The following is a 15,699-nucleotide window of genomic DNA, read 5'->3' as shown; positions in this document are numbered from 1 at the left end:
TTTTCCATTTCCAAAGTAATTTTGTACAGAAGTAAAACTAATTAGATGTTTATCCCATTATGCCATTAGCGACTTATCTTTGCAGCAGTTCTTTTATGTATTGGTGTTGCAGCTCAAAACTTAGATGCAGTGAAGTTAATCGAAAAGGTCACTGCAGCAACCTGAAAACAATACAGTGCTAAGATCTTTGTCCCTGTGATTTTGCAGTTTTTTGTGCAGTTGTCAGCAACTTTGTTTAATAATTACCCTAAAGATAGGCGATAACTGTCTGTTACAAACCTTCCATTTTCAAGGTCCACTGTTCTGCAGTTCAGGGTGGAGAGATTGTTTGCTCTTGCTGGTGTGCTCCTCTTCAGGCTGTGAAATGTTCCAGTTTGTGAAAAGAAGCACATTGCCTCACATTGCACTCGAGGACTATGGCTCTTTTCTCTTCTCTGACTCCAGTGTTTGTGGCCATTTTATGTGTTGTTGTCCTTTTCATTCTGAGAGGGTCACAGAAAAAAAATAAAGTCACAAAGAAGAAGTCCAAACCCCCTGCTACAGCCAAACCCTGGGTAGATGAAGATCTCCAAGACAACACAGAGATAAACCCCAGAGATGAAGGTAATCATTAAAACATTTTGATTGACATTTCCAGAAAGATGTTACTCCTGCTGTGACAACATTATTAAAAAGGTTGAATATTTTTTTTAATGTACGGACTTACTACATTATTTTTTTTGCTGATTATTTTCTTAATTTGTTATTAATGCATACAAGATGATAGCAGTCATCATAGAAATTACAATAGTGCCTGTAGTCAAATAATTTTAAAGAAGGAATGGCAAATATTGAAATGGAAATCAAAGGTAACTGAGAAATTTGTCACGCTGGATCATAATCTGGAAATCCAAATCTTTAACTTCAAGAAGACTCTGAAGATTTTTAATTTTAACTTTTAACTTTTAACTTTTAAGCAAATTAATGGGTATCTGCAACCTCTGAACATTTTCTGTACATCACTCTTGTTACAAAATTCATGTTAGAATTCGATAAGTGGATCAAAAAGACTTTTTCTGAGCCTACTCAGTCATACTTTGACCTTAGTTCAACTCAGAAAACTGTTCCGTTAAATATTTAGACAGAAAGAAACATGAACTGAAGAGACGTCAACCAAGGAAGGCAAAAGACAAACTAAAAATATATTGAATGTTTTTCTAGTGTTAGACTAAAGATTAATGTCACTTAATTCTGAATCAAGTAGTTAACCATAGCAAAACGCTTCGACTGTGCAAGTACAGTATACTATACCATATTCTTAATACACAGTTTATATTAACATTATCAGGTGGTATAGACTGTAAATATGTTTACGTTCAGATTCTGCTGATCCTTACCCTCTTCCTCTTCTGTTTTCAAAGTACATTTTCGGGGATTTTTTTTGGAGTTAACTTTTTTTGTACTGATTTTTGTCTACTGATCACCACACAGCTCATTTATGACATCATTTTTACATAATCTTTATTAAAATGCAATTTTTGCATTGACTTCAAAATGTTTGCACTTATGTTGCAGAGATATTGAACTGAATTGAACAGTAAAAGTCAGCCATTTAATTTATTTTTTCCTTTGCATGGAAACCTCTTGCAGTGAGTCATATCACAAAAGAAAATACAAAAACTACAGTAAGAAGGTATATATTAAAAAAACACAACCTGAAATGACAAGGGCTTAATTGCTATAATTGTACCTCTAACATTTACCCGCACTGAGATAAAAGACTCACTTAAAAGGTGAACGTTTCAATGTATGCAATTTCATGCTGCTACTCAAACTTTTTATAGCTTTAGTTGGGTGGAATCAAGCAAATTCTTTGTATGGTTGACAAAGAAAATGGGGACTCACTACATTAAATTGAAAGTCAGCTGTGTTTCCGACTTTAAAAGCCAAACTCTAACTGCCTCAAACATCAAGGTTATAAATATCTACTTTTCATCCATCCATACATTTTTTAACTGCTTTGTGTCTGGGGGAGCCAGAGCCTTTCCCGGCAAGCAACAAGGCAGGATATGCCCTGGACTGGACAACAGTCCATTGCAGGACTCACACAGACACAGACACAGAAGCCAGTTAACTACAAGTATTTTGTTGGATTGGGTGAGGAATCCAGAGCAACAGGAGGAAACCCATGCAATCAATGGGAGAACACATGAACTCCATGCAGTTAGTTCCCCATGAACTGAACCCAAGGTTCAATGCTAACCACTGCAGCACATCTTACTAATATATTAAAACAATATGATTTCTGTAAAAACAGCATCCAGCCCTTACATATTAGAAAAGTAACAAAAAGTAACATCTTAGGCATTGGTATTGTTTAGGCATTATTACACCTGAAATCCCTACAAATATAACTCATTGTCTAACTTGGGAACACAAGCAGAATTATAGATAATGTGCATTAAGCATTGAAAATAAGAGACATTCCTCTGCAACGTTTTTACATAAAGCTTCATGTGTAGCAATGTGTTGAACCGGAATCCTTGAGAGCCTTCTCAAGTGATCAGATGAGATTCTTGAATCAGTGAGCTCTTTTGCTATTTACTGTATCAACTCTAGCAAAAGAAAATACACAGGATCGATGATTTCTTATTTACATTCACTTTGATTTTTTAAAATAAATGTTTTAAACTTGGCTTAGTGTTTGAATTGACTTAGGGAGGGAAAATGTTGGAAGACAAATCTGGAAAGTCCATTTTTTCATTTTTCTAGTTGATTATATATTGACTATAAATTTCTAATTAAATATGGTATCAGTTTAAATTGCATGGTCATTCATTTTCTCCAAGAAAAAAAAATAGATTTCAATCAGAAAAAAAGTACAAGTAATCTGGTTGACAAGACTGTATGGTGATATCCTTCCCAGAATTACAGAAACGAGGGTAAAGAGGAATATAGAAGTGCCAAATATAGCCAGGTGTCAATGAATCACGGAAGAACACATTTCCATTACAACCATTCTTCTCTGAGTACTTAGGAAGCAGCAAGGGGAAAAGGATTAATTTAAGTCACTGATTTTCATTATTAATCTTATGTCAGTTATCTCAGAAAGTACAATCGCGACAAATAAATTAAATTGATACTGCAGTATCATGAATGTTTTTGATTAACTCAGGGCTGTTAATCACCAGAAAGCTTCAACACAGTGCAGTTGATCATATGCATAAAAACATTTTGTTCTGTCTTTTATTTTGTCTTCTTTGAAGCAGAGTTTTGTCAACAGATCTTCTTGACTTTCATCTCTTCAATATTTATGGCTGGTTAATGGGCTGCATTAGAGCTTGCACTAAATCAGAAGTGGCACTTATTGCAATGTGGAACAGCAAATAATACAAGAGGTCTACTGGTACTTGGGAGATGTTTTCAGTAGAAATGTGAAATTTAAAATTAAAAAACGAGCTCTGCAGTTTTACAGCATTTTCATTTGAACTGTTCATAACAAGAGCCCTTCCATATTGAAGTAAGCATTCTTTACATAAAATATTATATGGACAACCCTAAGCACAGAAGAGAGCTGAAACAATCACATCAGGACATTAGCTTTGATTATTATGCAGTGCCTGATGCAGACACCTCACGCAAAAGACTCAAATACTCATCAAAGGTACACAAGAGCTGTGGGAACATCTGACAATTCTAGTATGTTTTGTGGTATTGTGTTAATAACAAGGCACTGTCACGATCGCAACCCCTCCTCTTAAGGGCGCTCCAGCCCTTCCTTGTTAGTTTCATCTCCCGCACCTGTTCCATGTTCCAGCCCCTTTTCAGTTCCCCCTTAAAAGCCAGATGCAGACGCTAATCCGGGCTCTGCATTGGTTCCCACATCATGCGAGCCCGGGACCTGGATGTGCCTGGCTCCGTTATGGTTTTAGTTTCTGTTCCCGTTCCCATTTCCCCTGCCGGTCCCGACTTGGTTCTGGATTTTAATCGTCGTTCTCGGATGGATCGCCTGGCCTTGGACTTTTTGTGCAGTTTTGGATTTCCCATTTGACTCATTCCTGGATCGTTTGCCTTGGTCACACCTCCCCCGACCACCAGCACTCCATGGACACGCTCCCCTGTCCTCATCCCTGTATCCTGCATGCTTTTTTCCCCGTGTTTTCTCACTTTACCCCGGATTGTGCCGTCTGCATAGGGTCTGGAAATAACTCTTCCTGACAGGCACATATACAGTACGTATGAACATCATTGACAGAAAATAGACCATTTAATTTTATTACTTGTGAAATGTACTTAGGAAAAAACTAATAGCCAGCTCTCATTTATAACTGTTATCTTCAGTCAGCAGAATCAGACTGGAAACTTAACAAATGCTAAAGGTTTTGAAAAATGACCATTCTGTGTGTCTTGGGACAGGGTCTTCACAAAATTTTATTTTGTATTCTGACAACACATATCTTTGTGCTTCTTTATTTCCTCGGAGTGATATAATAAAACAACCTTAATAATTTTCAAAGGATGCCCTTTGAGTCCAACAGGGCCATAAACAATGTAGTGTTGCAATGACATTTAAGTTGTAAAAAAAAGCCTCCAAATCTATAGATCACAACACTTTTACTGTAACTCCAATCTACATTTAGTATATACAATAGATTAAAATCTCCTAACTAAAATTGATTAGATTAAATGTTTCCAAATGCATGTATTTAAAATAGACAATTGGCTTATCCAAGTAAAGTTGAAGCTACAAATTATTACCTACTCGGGGGCAGGGTGCCTTTAGGATCTTGATGTAAGCAAGTCTATGCGAAACACACCGTCACGCCCTGTACACCTAGAGGGCGCTCTACTTCTGTCCTGTTCCTTGTTCCCTGTTATTGTTCATGTCTTTCTGGGGTGTCTTGTCATGTAGCCTATTTATGTCCTGTGTCTGCTCTGCTCCTGGCTCAGCATTGAGGGTATGGATGTCCTGAAACCCGCCTAGCACCAGGTCATCCCACGTCCGTGGCCTGAGGGCATAGGTTTCTATTCCAACATCATCTAAACCCCCTGAGCCTGGGCAAACCTCCGTGTTGCCCCTTTTACCACTACACATAGAGTCTCTCCTTGTCTTTCCACAGCCATCCGTGACACACACACATACAGATGTACAGTAAGGTAAAAAAATCCTTTACTTACAGTAATAAAACATATTCAGAACAAAACTCTAAGCTTCTTTTTGAACTTTACATAAACATCTTCTAATATCCTTCTATATAGGTAGAGCAAAGCAGCTAAGCTGCTTACCATCTTCAAAGTTCATTTCTGAAAGTTCTCAAAAACCCACAAAGTTCACAAAGTGAACAAATGTTCACATGAGTCCATGGTCCCACAGCTGGTTGGTCCCTCAGAAATAAGTAGACTTCTCTCCTTCTGGTCCTCTGGTTCAGTGCAAAGCAGAGGAGCTGACATCTTTCTCAGACATCAGGCACAGATCAGCACCCAAAGCATCTGCATGCTGATTTTAAATGTCACTTGAGCAATCATCTTCCTCTGTCTGGTCAGGTGACTGACGATGGCAGATTTTCCATTACTCTGTGTGAAATGTGGTACAGTCAAGAGCCTTCATCTTGTTTTAACCTGCCTCCCTCATTCAAAATGAATATACTATTTTTTCAAAAGGCACAGAATAGTTTCAGGATGCCAAATAAGATAGCTGGCAAAATACAATACAAGAACACAAATGGAAAATGTACCAGAAGTTGATTTATCTGATCCTGTGTTCGCCTTTCTTTGACACACCCTTTTTATACCAAAAACCACAATGTCCACACTCCAAAACAATCAGACCCTTATTACCAAGTGAACCCTTCACATACTCTCTCAAAACTGTAAGTCCAGTTAGGTTCTTGCCAAGTGGTGACCCCTTTGGAACTGCTACAGCTACCTACTGTACTATCAACCACAGGAGGTCAAAAGAGAGAATTTTAAACTTGAATTCTTAAATGCCTGCAAGCTGATCCCCGTTAAATTTCCGTAGGCAGGCTGTTGTAAGGATACCCACCCATCGAATACTTTCATATTTGCAGCTCCATGTTTTATAACTATAGCACTGGTAGATGGAGGTTTAAGGAAAACAGGCGCAGAAATTTAGAATTTAGACCATGTCAGGGATACAGTGTATTCCAACTCACTGTATATTCCAGCTGTATATGAACATGTTTAAAGTGAAGTAAGAGACTCTGATAAAATAGTTAATCACTTTGTGCTGCAGATGTGTCGTCTTAAACTAATTTGCTGTTAATTTCTGTTTTGTTTAGCTGACGATGAATGGGCTGACAGTGAGAGCAATGTTGCTCACGTCCCATATTCCCCCCTGAGGTTCTCCAAAGATGAAATGTTGCAGCGCTCTCAGCAGTTTTACCAGCTGATGAACAAGAGGAGGTCTGTCAGATTCATCAGTTCCAAGCCAGTGCCAAGGGAGGTTATCGACAATGTCATCAGAACAGCAGGTGCATTAGGACATACCTTCTCCTTATATTCTAAATATTGAAATTGGAACATTCTGATCTGAAGCATGACAGACTCTTCTCTTGTTAGCTTGTCCTTGGTGAGATACAAAGACTTCCGCCGATTGATTTAATTGATTTCATACAAGATGTTTGATAGAATTGTTGAGAAGTTTATCTGACGTATCATTTGATTGGTAAAAATGAAATTAAATTAAACCAGTTCGTTTTGTTTTATCTGTCTTCTCTTTAAAAGACTGCAGTGTGTAGTAATCAAGACAGAATGCAGACCATGGTTCTCTCTGCAATCAGGCACAGTGCCAGCAGGCAGCCTAAAAACTTTCTCTAACAGCTATGCAAACACAATTCAGGGCTGAACTAAATATCTGTTCAAATCTGAACAAATCTGTTCATGGCCTCTGAGGCAGAAGACTGATGAATGTTCTCAGACTGCCACTTCTGTCTAATTAGGTCTAAGGTGAAAACACCAAAGTGTTCCACAGCATTAATTAACAACTCTATTACAAAATTTGGACAAGCCCCCTTTGTGTGGTAAAAGATAGCCATGAGAGACATGTTCTATTTAGAAGGATAGTGTGTTATATGTTATATACAGTATACTATATATTACAATAAGCAACATTTCATGTACACATGATTAAGATGACTTGCTTTAGCAAACATGGTAAGGAATTTGAATGGATCCCTTTTTTTGTAAAGGTTTAGTGACATTTTGAAACAACTCTAAACCACTGCAGAGGTCAACCTCTTGAATGTGTGGCTACTTTAAATAACATGAGTCACAGCTGGAAAGATTTCTCATATTTGCATCCAGAGCTACATTGTACCTTGAGGTGATTGGATATGAATCACTAGAAACAAGTGACCTTTTTTTTACCCAAAGAAGATTAATACGATTGTTGGCTATTTTCCCCTAGATCAGCTGTTTTCGCATTTCTGCCAGACAATATATTTTCTATAAAATATCCAGCTCACCCTATGTAATGTATCTTTTGAAAACAGCCCATAAGTAATCACAACATTAGCCAAATCAAGCTTTATGAGGTTGACAAAGAAATATTAATTAGCTAAAATTGTAAAAGTTGAAATGTGCAACAATTAGATATCTTGCTACTGTATCTGTAATTTACTGTATAAACTATACTATGTGCTCTTGCAAAATATATGTACTCTACATAAACGCTTGTGCATTACTAGATGATTGATAAGCACAGTTTGTTGACAAATATGTTAGAATTTTTTTTTAAATATGATTTAAAAAATCTTTTTCTAGGAACATAATATACATCCATGTAAAGTATATTCTAACCGCTTCACCCAGTTCAGGGTTGTAGAGGAGCTGGAGCCTGTCATGGCAAACAACTGGTGCAAAGCAGGTGCTTAATATATACAGTAGTACCTGCAATTATGTATTTTGCTGTTAGCTTAATTTTTTCAACTTTAGGGTTAATATTTGCTCTTTAATTAGATGTGTAAAAGATATAAAAAGTGGAGAATTGTCTAATGGTTTGTTATATAATTTCAATGCTGTTGGAAGTCAACATTCTATAACATCTATTGACACCATCCTTAATTACACATTTTGTAGACTTTAAAGTACATGGAGCAACAGTTTATGATAATTTCATCATAAACAAAATTTGTTCTACTTTGGATGTAATTGCAAAGTATGACACGTCTCCCCAGTTGATTCCAAAATGCTCAGTAAACGGCAGAAACACAATATTAACACTGGTTAATATTGTATGATTGGTGCTAGTACTGTTCTCAAGGGTTTAGGTAAAATGGGAATTTAGGCTTGTTAACCTGTATCTGTATATTGCGACTAAAGAAGATTGACTGCAATGGGATAAACCAAAACATCTGCTGTTTTTTTTTCTCTGATTAATCAAAATTCAAATCTAGTTATGCATCTGTTGCACATCATTGATCATAATGTTTGTGTTCTTAGAAATCCCAAACCTTATTAGCAGAAGCTCACTAGAACTTGGAATACAATTGTCCTACAATATAGGACATATTGGAACTTTGATTAGGTCCAAATGATGCCAGATAGTTATTGTTGTGAAATGTGACTTTTTTTATCTGATAACATCTATTCAAGAGGTACTCAATCTTCAAAATCTATCAAAGGCCAGACTAAGTGACAATTTAGAATAACAATCAGATTTATCCCATGATATAGGCATGTGCCTTCTGGGAGGTGAATAAATTGGAGTAGACATAACTCATGGGTTTCGAATGAAATTAATTCTACATATTTATTCTTGCAAATTATGGGGATGAATTAACATTACATAATTACAGATTAATAGCCAGCAGCCATGTCACCCTGCAACTCACAACTGGCAACCCACTGAAGCTAAGCAGGTGTGAGCCTGGTCAGTACCTGGATGGGAGACCTCCTGGGAAAAACTAAGGTTGCTGCTGGAAGAGGTGTTAGTGGGGCCAGCAGGGGGCGCTCACCCTGTGGTCCATGTGGGTCCTAATGCCCCAGTATAGTGATGGGGACACTGTACTGTAAACAGGCGCCGTCCTTCGGATGAGACGTAAAACCGAGGTCCTGACTCTCTGTGGTCATTAAAAATCCCAGGGCGCTTCTCGAAAAGAGTAGGGGTGTAACCCCGGTGTCCTGGCCAAATTTCCAATTGGCCCTTACCAATCATGGCCTCCTAAAACTCCCCCTCTATGAATTGGCTACATTACTCTGCTCTCCTCCCCACTGATAGCTGATGTGTGGTGAGCGTTCTGGCGCACTATGGCTGCCGTCGCATCATCCAGGTGGATGCTACACATTGGTGGTGGTGGTGGAGGGGAGACCCCATTACCTGTAAAGCGCTTTGAGTGGAGTGTCCAGAAAAGCGCTATATAAGTGTAAGCAATTATTATAATTATTATTATTAATATTGAAAAACGCCATGCTGGTAAACCTCTACTATATATCAAGTGTACATCTTCTTCTTGATGGAAAATGTATTGATTTAGCAGTTGATTCTCATCTCTTAGAAATACATTTTTTTCACAGTGCATTATATTCAGTTGTTCCATGTGATTGCTCTTGCCAGTAAGAAAAAAATACTACTCCTACAATAAATCTAAAGATATCAGGTTATAATGTAATTTATCCGGTGATCTTTATTCAGAGAAGAGATGGTTTTAGCACAAATCTAAAGATATCAGTAGAACAGGATTCATGTATCTGATCAGCAGTGACAGTTCAGATTGAAAACAGGAGTCTGGCACTTCAGTAAACAGACGCTTTTAGCATTAAATGCCTATAGTGTATTTTATTAACAATATAAAGATGTTCATGTAAACCAACGATGGTCGAGACCTATTTAATATGTACTTTTGTTGAAGGACAAGTCTATTTATTAAACTTTGTTGAAGTTTCACAGAAAAAAAATTACTGGAGCACAATGTAAGAAATGTATAATTACAGTACCTTGTAAAATTAAAAAATTTATTGAACTCACAAGAATGTGAAGTATAAGAGAAATATATATGAAAAACAGACTTTAAAAAGACAGTATTCAGGCAGTACATACTGTATCTATCCTGCAATCTGACTTATACCTCTGCTCAGATCTCTGTATGGTGGCTGACAGAGATAAGGGACAACACTATGATTTCTCTGTTGAATGTATGACAGGCACGGCTCCAAGCGGCGCTCACACAGAGCCTTGGACGTATGTGGTAGTGGCAGATCCCGAAACTAAGCACATGATCCGCGAGATTGTTGAGGAGGAGGAAGAGGTTAACTACAAACAGCGTATGGGAGAGAAATGGGTCGGCGATCTGCAGAGACTAAGGTGAGAAGAACATGAGTAACAGAAGTCACCTGGATCTGTAGTTTTTACTGCTGTTACCTTTTCACACATTAGAGTTATGCTTTCATGTGCTGTACTTTTAAAAATTCTATTCTAAGACATTCTACTGGGAAATATATATCTAATTCTGCCGGGGTTTTTCAGATCACTGCTTTACAGGAGTGTAATGACATTGTTCCAGCATTTCCAGGCAAAATCCCTCCCCTAACCAATGATCAAATTTATCAGCACTGAATTAATCATCAAAGGTTATACATAAACATATGTTAAACAGAAGACCCTTTTGATTTCTAAGCTGTTCTCACCAATGACATTTAATTATTTGTTTATCAAGATTTTGTTTACAATGTTACAATTTCAGAAAAAAAGTTGTGAGTTCTGTCTACATTGAATGGTTAGCGTAACTAGCTTCACATTCCCAGCAGCCGAAGCGATTTCCTAAAGAAACTGTGTTTTGCTGCAATATGTTTTCATCTTTTGTATTGTAATCCCTTGATGGATTGAAACTGAATCAAAGTAAACCCTTTGAACAGGAGTTATTGTGGGGGGATGGCTCAAGATGGTCTCAAAATTGCTACAATACCTTCAATTTATTGCATAAAACCCTTTTGTGAATGGAGCCCTTTAACATAAATCCTGGAGCTGAATCACAGTGCGGATATTTACCACAGCAGCTCCTCCTTGTGGATTACAAAGCCTGCAAATTTGTTTTTATTAATATAAAACAAACAGAAGTTAAGTGTCCATCAAAGGTGGTGGGGCTTAAAACACCTATCTCATTCTGTATACTGGGTATAAGTAAAACATCCCAGGTGCTACTTCAGTTGAAGGTGTGCTTGATCCAAAAGAGACTATTTTTCTTAATAAAGGTGTTCACACATTTTCATTACAGTTATTAAGCTAGGTTAGTGGTGAAAAGTATAAGTAAATTGTCATGTTTGACAGGATTTTTCCATAGTATTTTGTATTATATAGTATTTTGTTCCCTGTAGATATAAGCAGTACCATAGAATGCTGAAGTAAAAATAAAACAATAATACAATTTGAGGCATGAATTAATTAGGAGATAAAAGTTTTTTTGTGTGTATTTACAACAGATTTTCCCAGACCTGGTCCCACTGACCTCAGTATATTCTGACACTGGCTCACATCAAGCTAGGATCTTTAATTATTTTTCTAATGAATTACTATTGTAATTATTATTGTATTATTATTGCTGTTGTTCTTTCAGAACAAACTGGGTTAAAGAGTATCTAGACACTGCTCCTTACCTCATCCTCATATTCAAGCAAATATATGGAATTCACTCCAGTGGAAAAAAGAAAACCCATTACTACAATGAAATCAGTGTTTCTATCTCCTGTGGGATGCTTCTTGCTGCACTGCAGGTATTTTAAATACAGTACATCAGCACAATGCTGCTCGTGCCCCAGTGTTCTGGAATGTCATGCTCCTCCTCATGTGAGATGCTAAGGTATCACATGACAGAACTTTGCAAGATTATAGGCTGTTGTGCTATCTTTTGCATGATATATAAAATAGATTTCCTAGTTATTACAGTTACAGTATCTTTACACACATTATACATCAAAAGTTTTACAATATGTAAAACCTTTACATGTCTCATTTTTGTACTATTCTGAAGAAAATACAGTAGGTACTGTAAATGCCCCCCTTTTTTAAAAAATACATTATGTCTGTGTTTTGTTCCTCAGAATGCAGGTCTGGTAACAGTGACGTCTACACCTTTAAACTGTGGCCCAAAACTGCGTGTTCTCCTCCAGCGTCCAGCGAATGAAAAGCTGTTGTTGCTGCTGCCAGTGGGTTATCCCACAGAAGACGCTACGGTTCCTGACCTAAAACGCAAGAACTTGGAAGAAATCATGGTATTTGTGTAATAAACCCTGGAAGATGTGTGGAACTCACCTTATACAACTTCTGTTCAGACCTAAGCTGAATATTCTATAGCACTGAGGAATAATAGGTCAGGTAAGCTGTAGTATACCTGCACATTATTTACAGTATAGCACTTAATTCTTCTTAGATGGTCATGGACTTTAAATAGGATGACTTTGCGCAGTAAACTCATAATACTGATCAGCTGTTTACTGTTCTCACTTCTGTCTGGCCAAGTGGACAGCCGATTATGTCATTCATTTGTTCAGAAGTAAATTAGTTCTTGTGTGCAACCTAATATCCAGAAAAAACATGCAATACTTTCATAATTCATTTGTTTTTATTTCCATGTGAGGTCATGAAGCAACTGTACTGAGGTGTAATTCTGAATTTTAAATTTAATATAATTTGTTTTCATACCTAATATGTAATCACATCCTAATTGTAAATCAATACAAGAACAAAAAAGTTAAAGGGGAGGCCTTTTGGCTCATATAGACTTTTGTAGTAGATAATATTACTTGTAGTATATTAGATAGAAAGAATCTCATCCAACTTTTTATTGATAGAAGCCAGGGTATCAGCTTTAATAACATGACTGGATAGCTTGTTCCCACAACATTTTGCGTGAATACCTCCTGTTTTCAGTTTTACACTGCCATGCAAAAGTTCCACAGTTTTCACACTTGTTTGCTTTAAAGCTTGCAGTTCTGACACTTTGAAATAGCAATTACCTGTATGTTTGTTACACTATATGCACAATGTACACAATTCAGCTGAGTGGCTTCTGTGTGTAATAATGTCTTTTTCTGTGATTATCTTTGGCTATGTAGTGAACTTCAAGCAAAGACTCAACAACTGAAGACAAAGAAGCTTTAAAAGCAAAGCAGGGATAAAATTGAAAAACAGATCAGGCAAAGGGTACAAAACTTATTTTAGTCTCTGGATATCCCTATGAGCACAATCTTCCCAGTTATAGGTGTATCATACCATTCAGATGCCTAGATCAGTTTTGGGATGCTATTGTAGGGCAACAACAACTATGAAAGAGTTACAGAATTCAGAGACTGGGTTGGGAGAAAATGTGTATCACTCAACAATATCCAGATCAATTGACATGACTAACCTGTATGGCAGGGTGGCAGGAAGAAAGTCATACTAAATATAAGCTATTTTGAAGACCACATGGTTTTTTTTGACAGGTGTGATCTTGCAAAAATGTGGTAAAGCCTTAAAACTTAAAGCTGTGAAAAATTTTCTTTCACCTGGAAAATAATCCAAAGCAGAAGGCCAAAGCTACACTGTAGTGGCTTAACAAAAAAGAATGTGAATGTTCTTGAGGTACAGTAAAGTTCTGACTTGAGTCTTATTGTAAATCTGTAGCAAGCTTGAAAACTGCTGCCCATAAATATTCCCCAATCAACCTGAGAGAGTTTGAGTAAAACCGCATAAGAGCACAAGCAAAAATGCACCAAGTCAGTGTGAAAAATTGGTAGAGATTCACCCACTTGCAGCTGTAATTACTGCTTTAGTGCTTCCACCAAATATTACGTTTACAGGTCTGCATACTTACAGTATGCAACTAACATTGAAGTTTTTCCTCGTGCTGCCTTTTACTGCAATATATCTTACCTTAGAATTCTTCAGTTTAAGCATTCATGTTTTGAATAAAATATTCTATTTAAGAAATGTGTGTGTAGCATTTTGTAATTTCACACAATGGGACACCATAGAATGGGTCTGAATATTTTTCAAGGCACCCTATGTACTGTACTTCTACTGTACATACTGTAGTTTACTCTTGAGTCCTCTGGTTTGTGTTCCCAATACAGGTCTCATATACAGGTTTTTTCCTTTTCATTGTTGCGTGATATAAACAAATATTTAAGAATTTGGCATAATGAGTCAAATTAATCAACAATCATATGGTTCATATATTCTGAAAAAGTGTTAATGTGACATGACTGGGTTAATGTTGAATGTATTAGCCTTAATGTTATTTTAAAAACATTTCTTGGTGGTTGAAACAAAAACTTATTTTTCATCAAACCTGTTTTTTACATTGTATTTTAGAGTTTCCAGGAGACTTGTAAATCTGTTCAATAGATTGAAGTACAATATGGGAATCTATCTTATTGTCCACCTTTTCATACTGGAGAAAAAATATATTAACAAGTTATAAGACAACTTGAATGTATATTTTGGTTCATAAAACTGTTTTAAAATAAGAAAAGTTATATTTGTGGTAATGAAGCTTACTTCTTAACACTTCTGTCTGTTGTGCAATAACATCCAACTCCCTGTTTTAATTGATTTACATCTGCAATATTCATTCTACCTGTAGGTGGAGCCTTTACTCTTCCTTTAAAACAATGTTGAGCCCAGCTTCCCACAGACCACTGAAGATAGCTCAGAACATCACTCTGCATTTAAACAGAAAGGCTTAAATTAGTTCTGTATCTTACTAAATTGTATTAAGTGTTACTTCCTAACATGTTAACACCTACACAGTGAAGAGACATTTATAGTATAGCATATAGTAATACCTTAAAATAAAAACTAAACATGGTACAGTAGAAAAACACACAGCATATTCTAGAGGTACAGTACTTATGAAGTACAACATGCTCAGTAGACCTGCAGTAGACCTTGCCCTGTGACAAGATGGTAAATGAAGGGTATGTGAAAAGTTAAGTTTCTAAATGTTCTAAAAATTCTCTGTGCTAGTAAGCCTCTATTTTCAGTATTGCGAATATTATATTTTTTAGCTTTTTGATGGTCACATAAACACAGATGTATATCAAAATCCTTGCAGATTTGTGACATTAGATCCATATATTTGTGAGAGGAAGTTACAGGGAGTAAGGGTAATTTTTTAGCCTTGATACAGATATTTTTCCTCCATCTGAGATTCTAACCAGCCATTCATGTCATTATTGTAGATGTCCCCAGCCATGACAGTGTAAAAAAACATACACTCATATTATTCCTGCAGGACAGAGATAAGCACAGAGGATTTCAAGAGGACAGCATAACTGTTGGAAAAAATTAATGAGTCTGTACTTTACAAGGTCATATCTTAACTGAGAGCAACGCAAAGATTCTTTAAGATGCCTTGCAAAATTTACAGAACACTGCTCCCATCTGAAGGTAGAACACAGCATACAGGTAAAACTCAAAATCAAAATCAGCCTCATGTTAAATAAAGAATATTTGTTTGCACAGTACATTTAACATATAATAGAGAAAAATAATGCCTCTCTATTGCTATGCTTAATTGCCTTGTTTAAGTAGTATTTAGACACAAGCACAACAGAATTGCACAGTTTTATCTAGTTCTGCATTTGTCCAGTTACTGTATATGTGGTTTAATAGATTTTCATGTGTACAGTGAAAATTGATTTTGTTTTTTTTTTGCCAAATTCCTCCATCAATATTAAGAACTTAAGGCCAGAAAAAAACAAAGAATTTTTTAAAATGAGAGG

General features: G+C 36.5%; 1 protein-coding gene across 1 annotated transcript; it reads left to right on the top strand.

The window, feature by feature from the left end:
- Positions 1 to 287: 287 nt before the first annotated feature.
- On the top strand, positions 288 to 13,440 carry iyd (iodotyrosine deiodinase). Its single transcript, XM_088625235.1, has 5 exons — positions 288 to 603; positions 6,279 to 6,470; positions 10,141 to 10,300; positions 11,550 to 11,706; positions 12,034 to 13,440. Exons 1-5 carry the CDS (start codon positions 417 to 419, stop codon positions 12,214 to 12,216), a joined length of 879 nt encoding a protein of 292 aa, XP_088481361.1. The 5' UTR covers positions 288 to 416; the 3' UTR covers positions 12,217 to 13,440.
- The last annotated feature ends 2,259 nt before the right edge of the window (positions 13,441 to 15,699 follow it).

This window comes from Lepisosteus platostomus, chromosome 3, assembly GCF_059453375.1.
Source record: "Lepisosteus platostomus isolate fLepPlt1 chromosome 3, fLepPlt1.hap1, whole genome shotgun sequence".
Taxonomy (NCBI): domain Eukaryota; kingdom Metazoa; phylum Chordata; class Actinopteri; order Semionotiformes; family Lepisosteidae; genus Lepisosteus; species Lepisosteus platostomus.
This window is presented reverse-complemented; position numbering and strand designations above follow the sequence as displayed.

Coding starts and splice junctions, on each gene's coding strand:
- iyd (XM_088625235.1), top strand. CDS start 417: ATGGCTCTTTTCTCTTCTCTGACTCCAGTGTTTGTGGCCATTTTATGT. Junction 6,471..10,140: donor CAATGTCATCAGAACAGCAG/GTGCATTAGGAC, acceptor AATGTATGACAG/GCACGGCTCCAAGCGGCGCT. Junction 11,707..12,033: donor TGCTTCTTGCTGCACTGCAG/GTATTTTAAATA, acceptor TTTGTTCCTCAG/AATGCAGGTCTGGTAACAGT.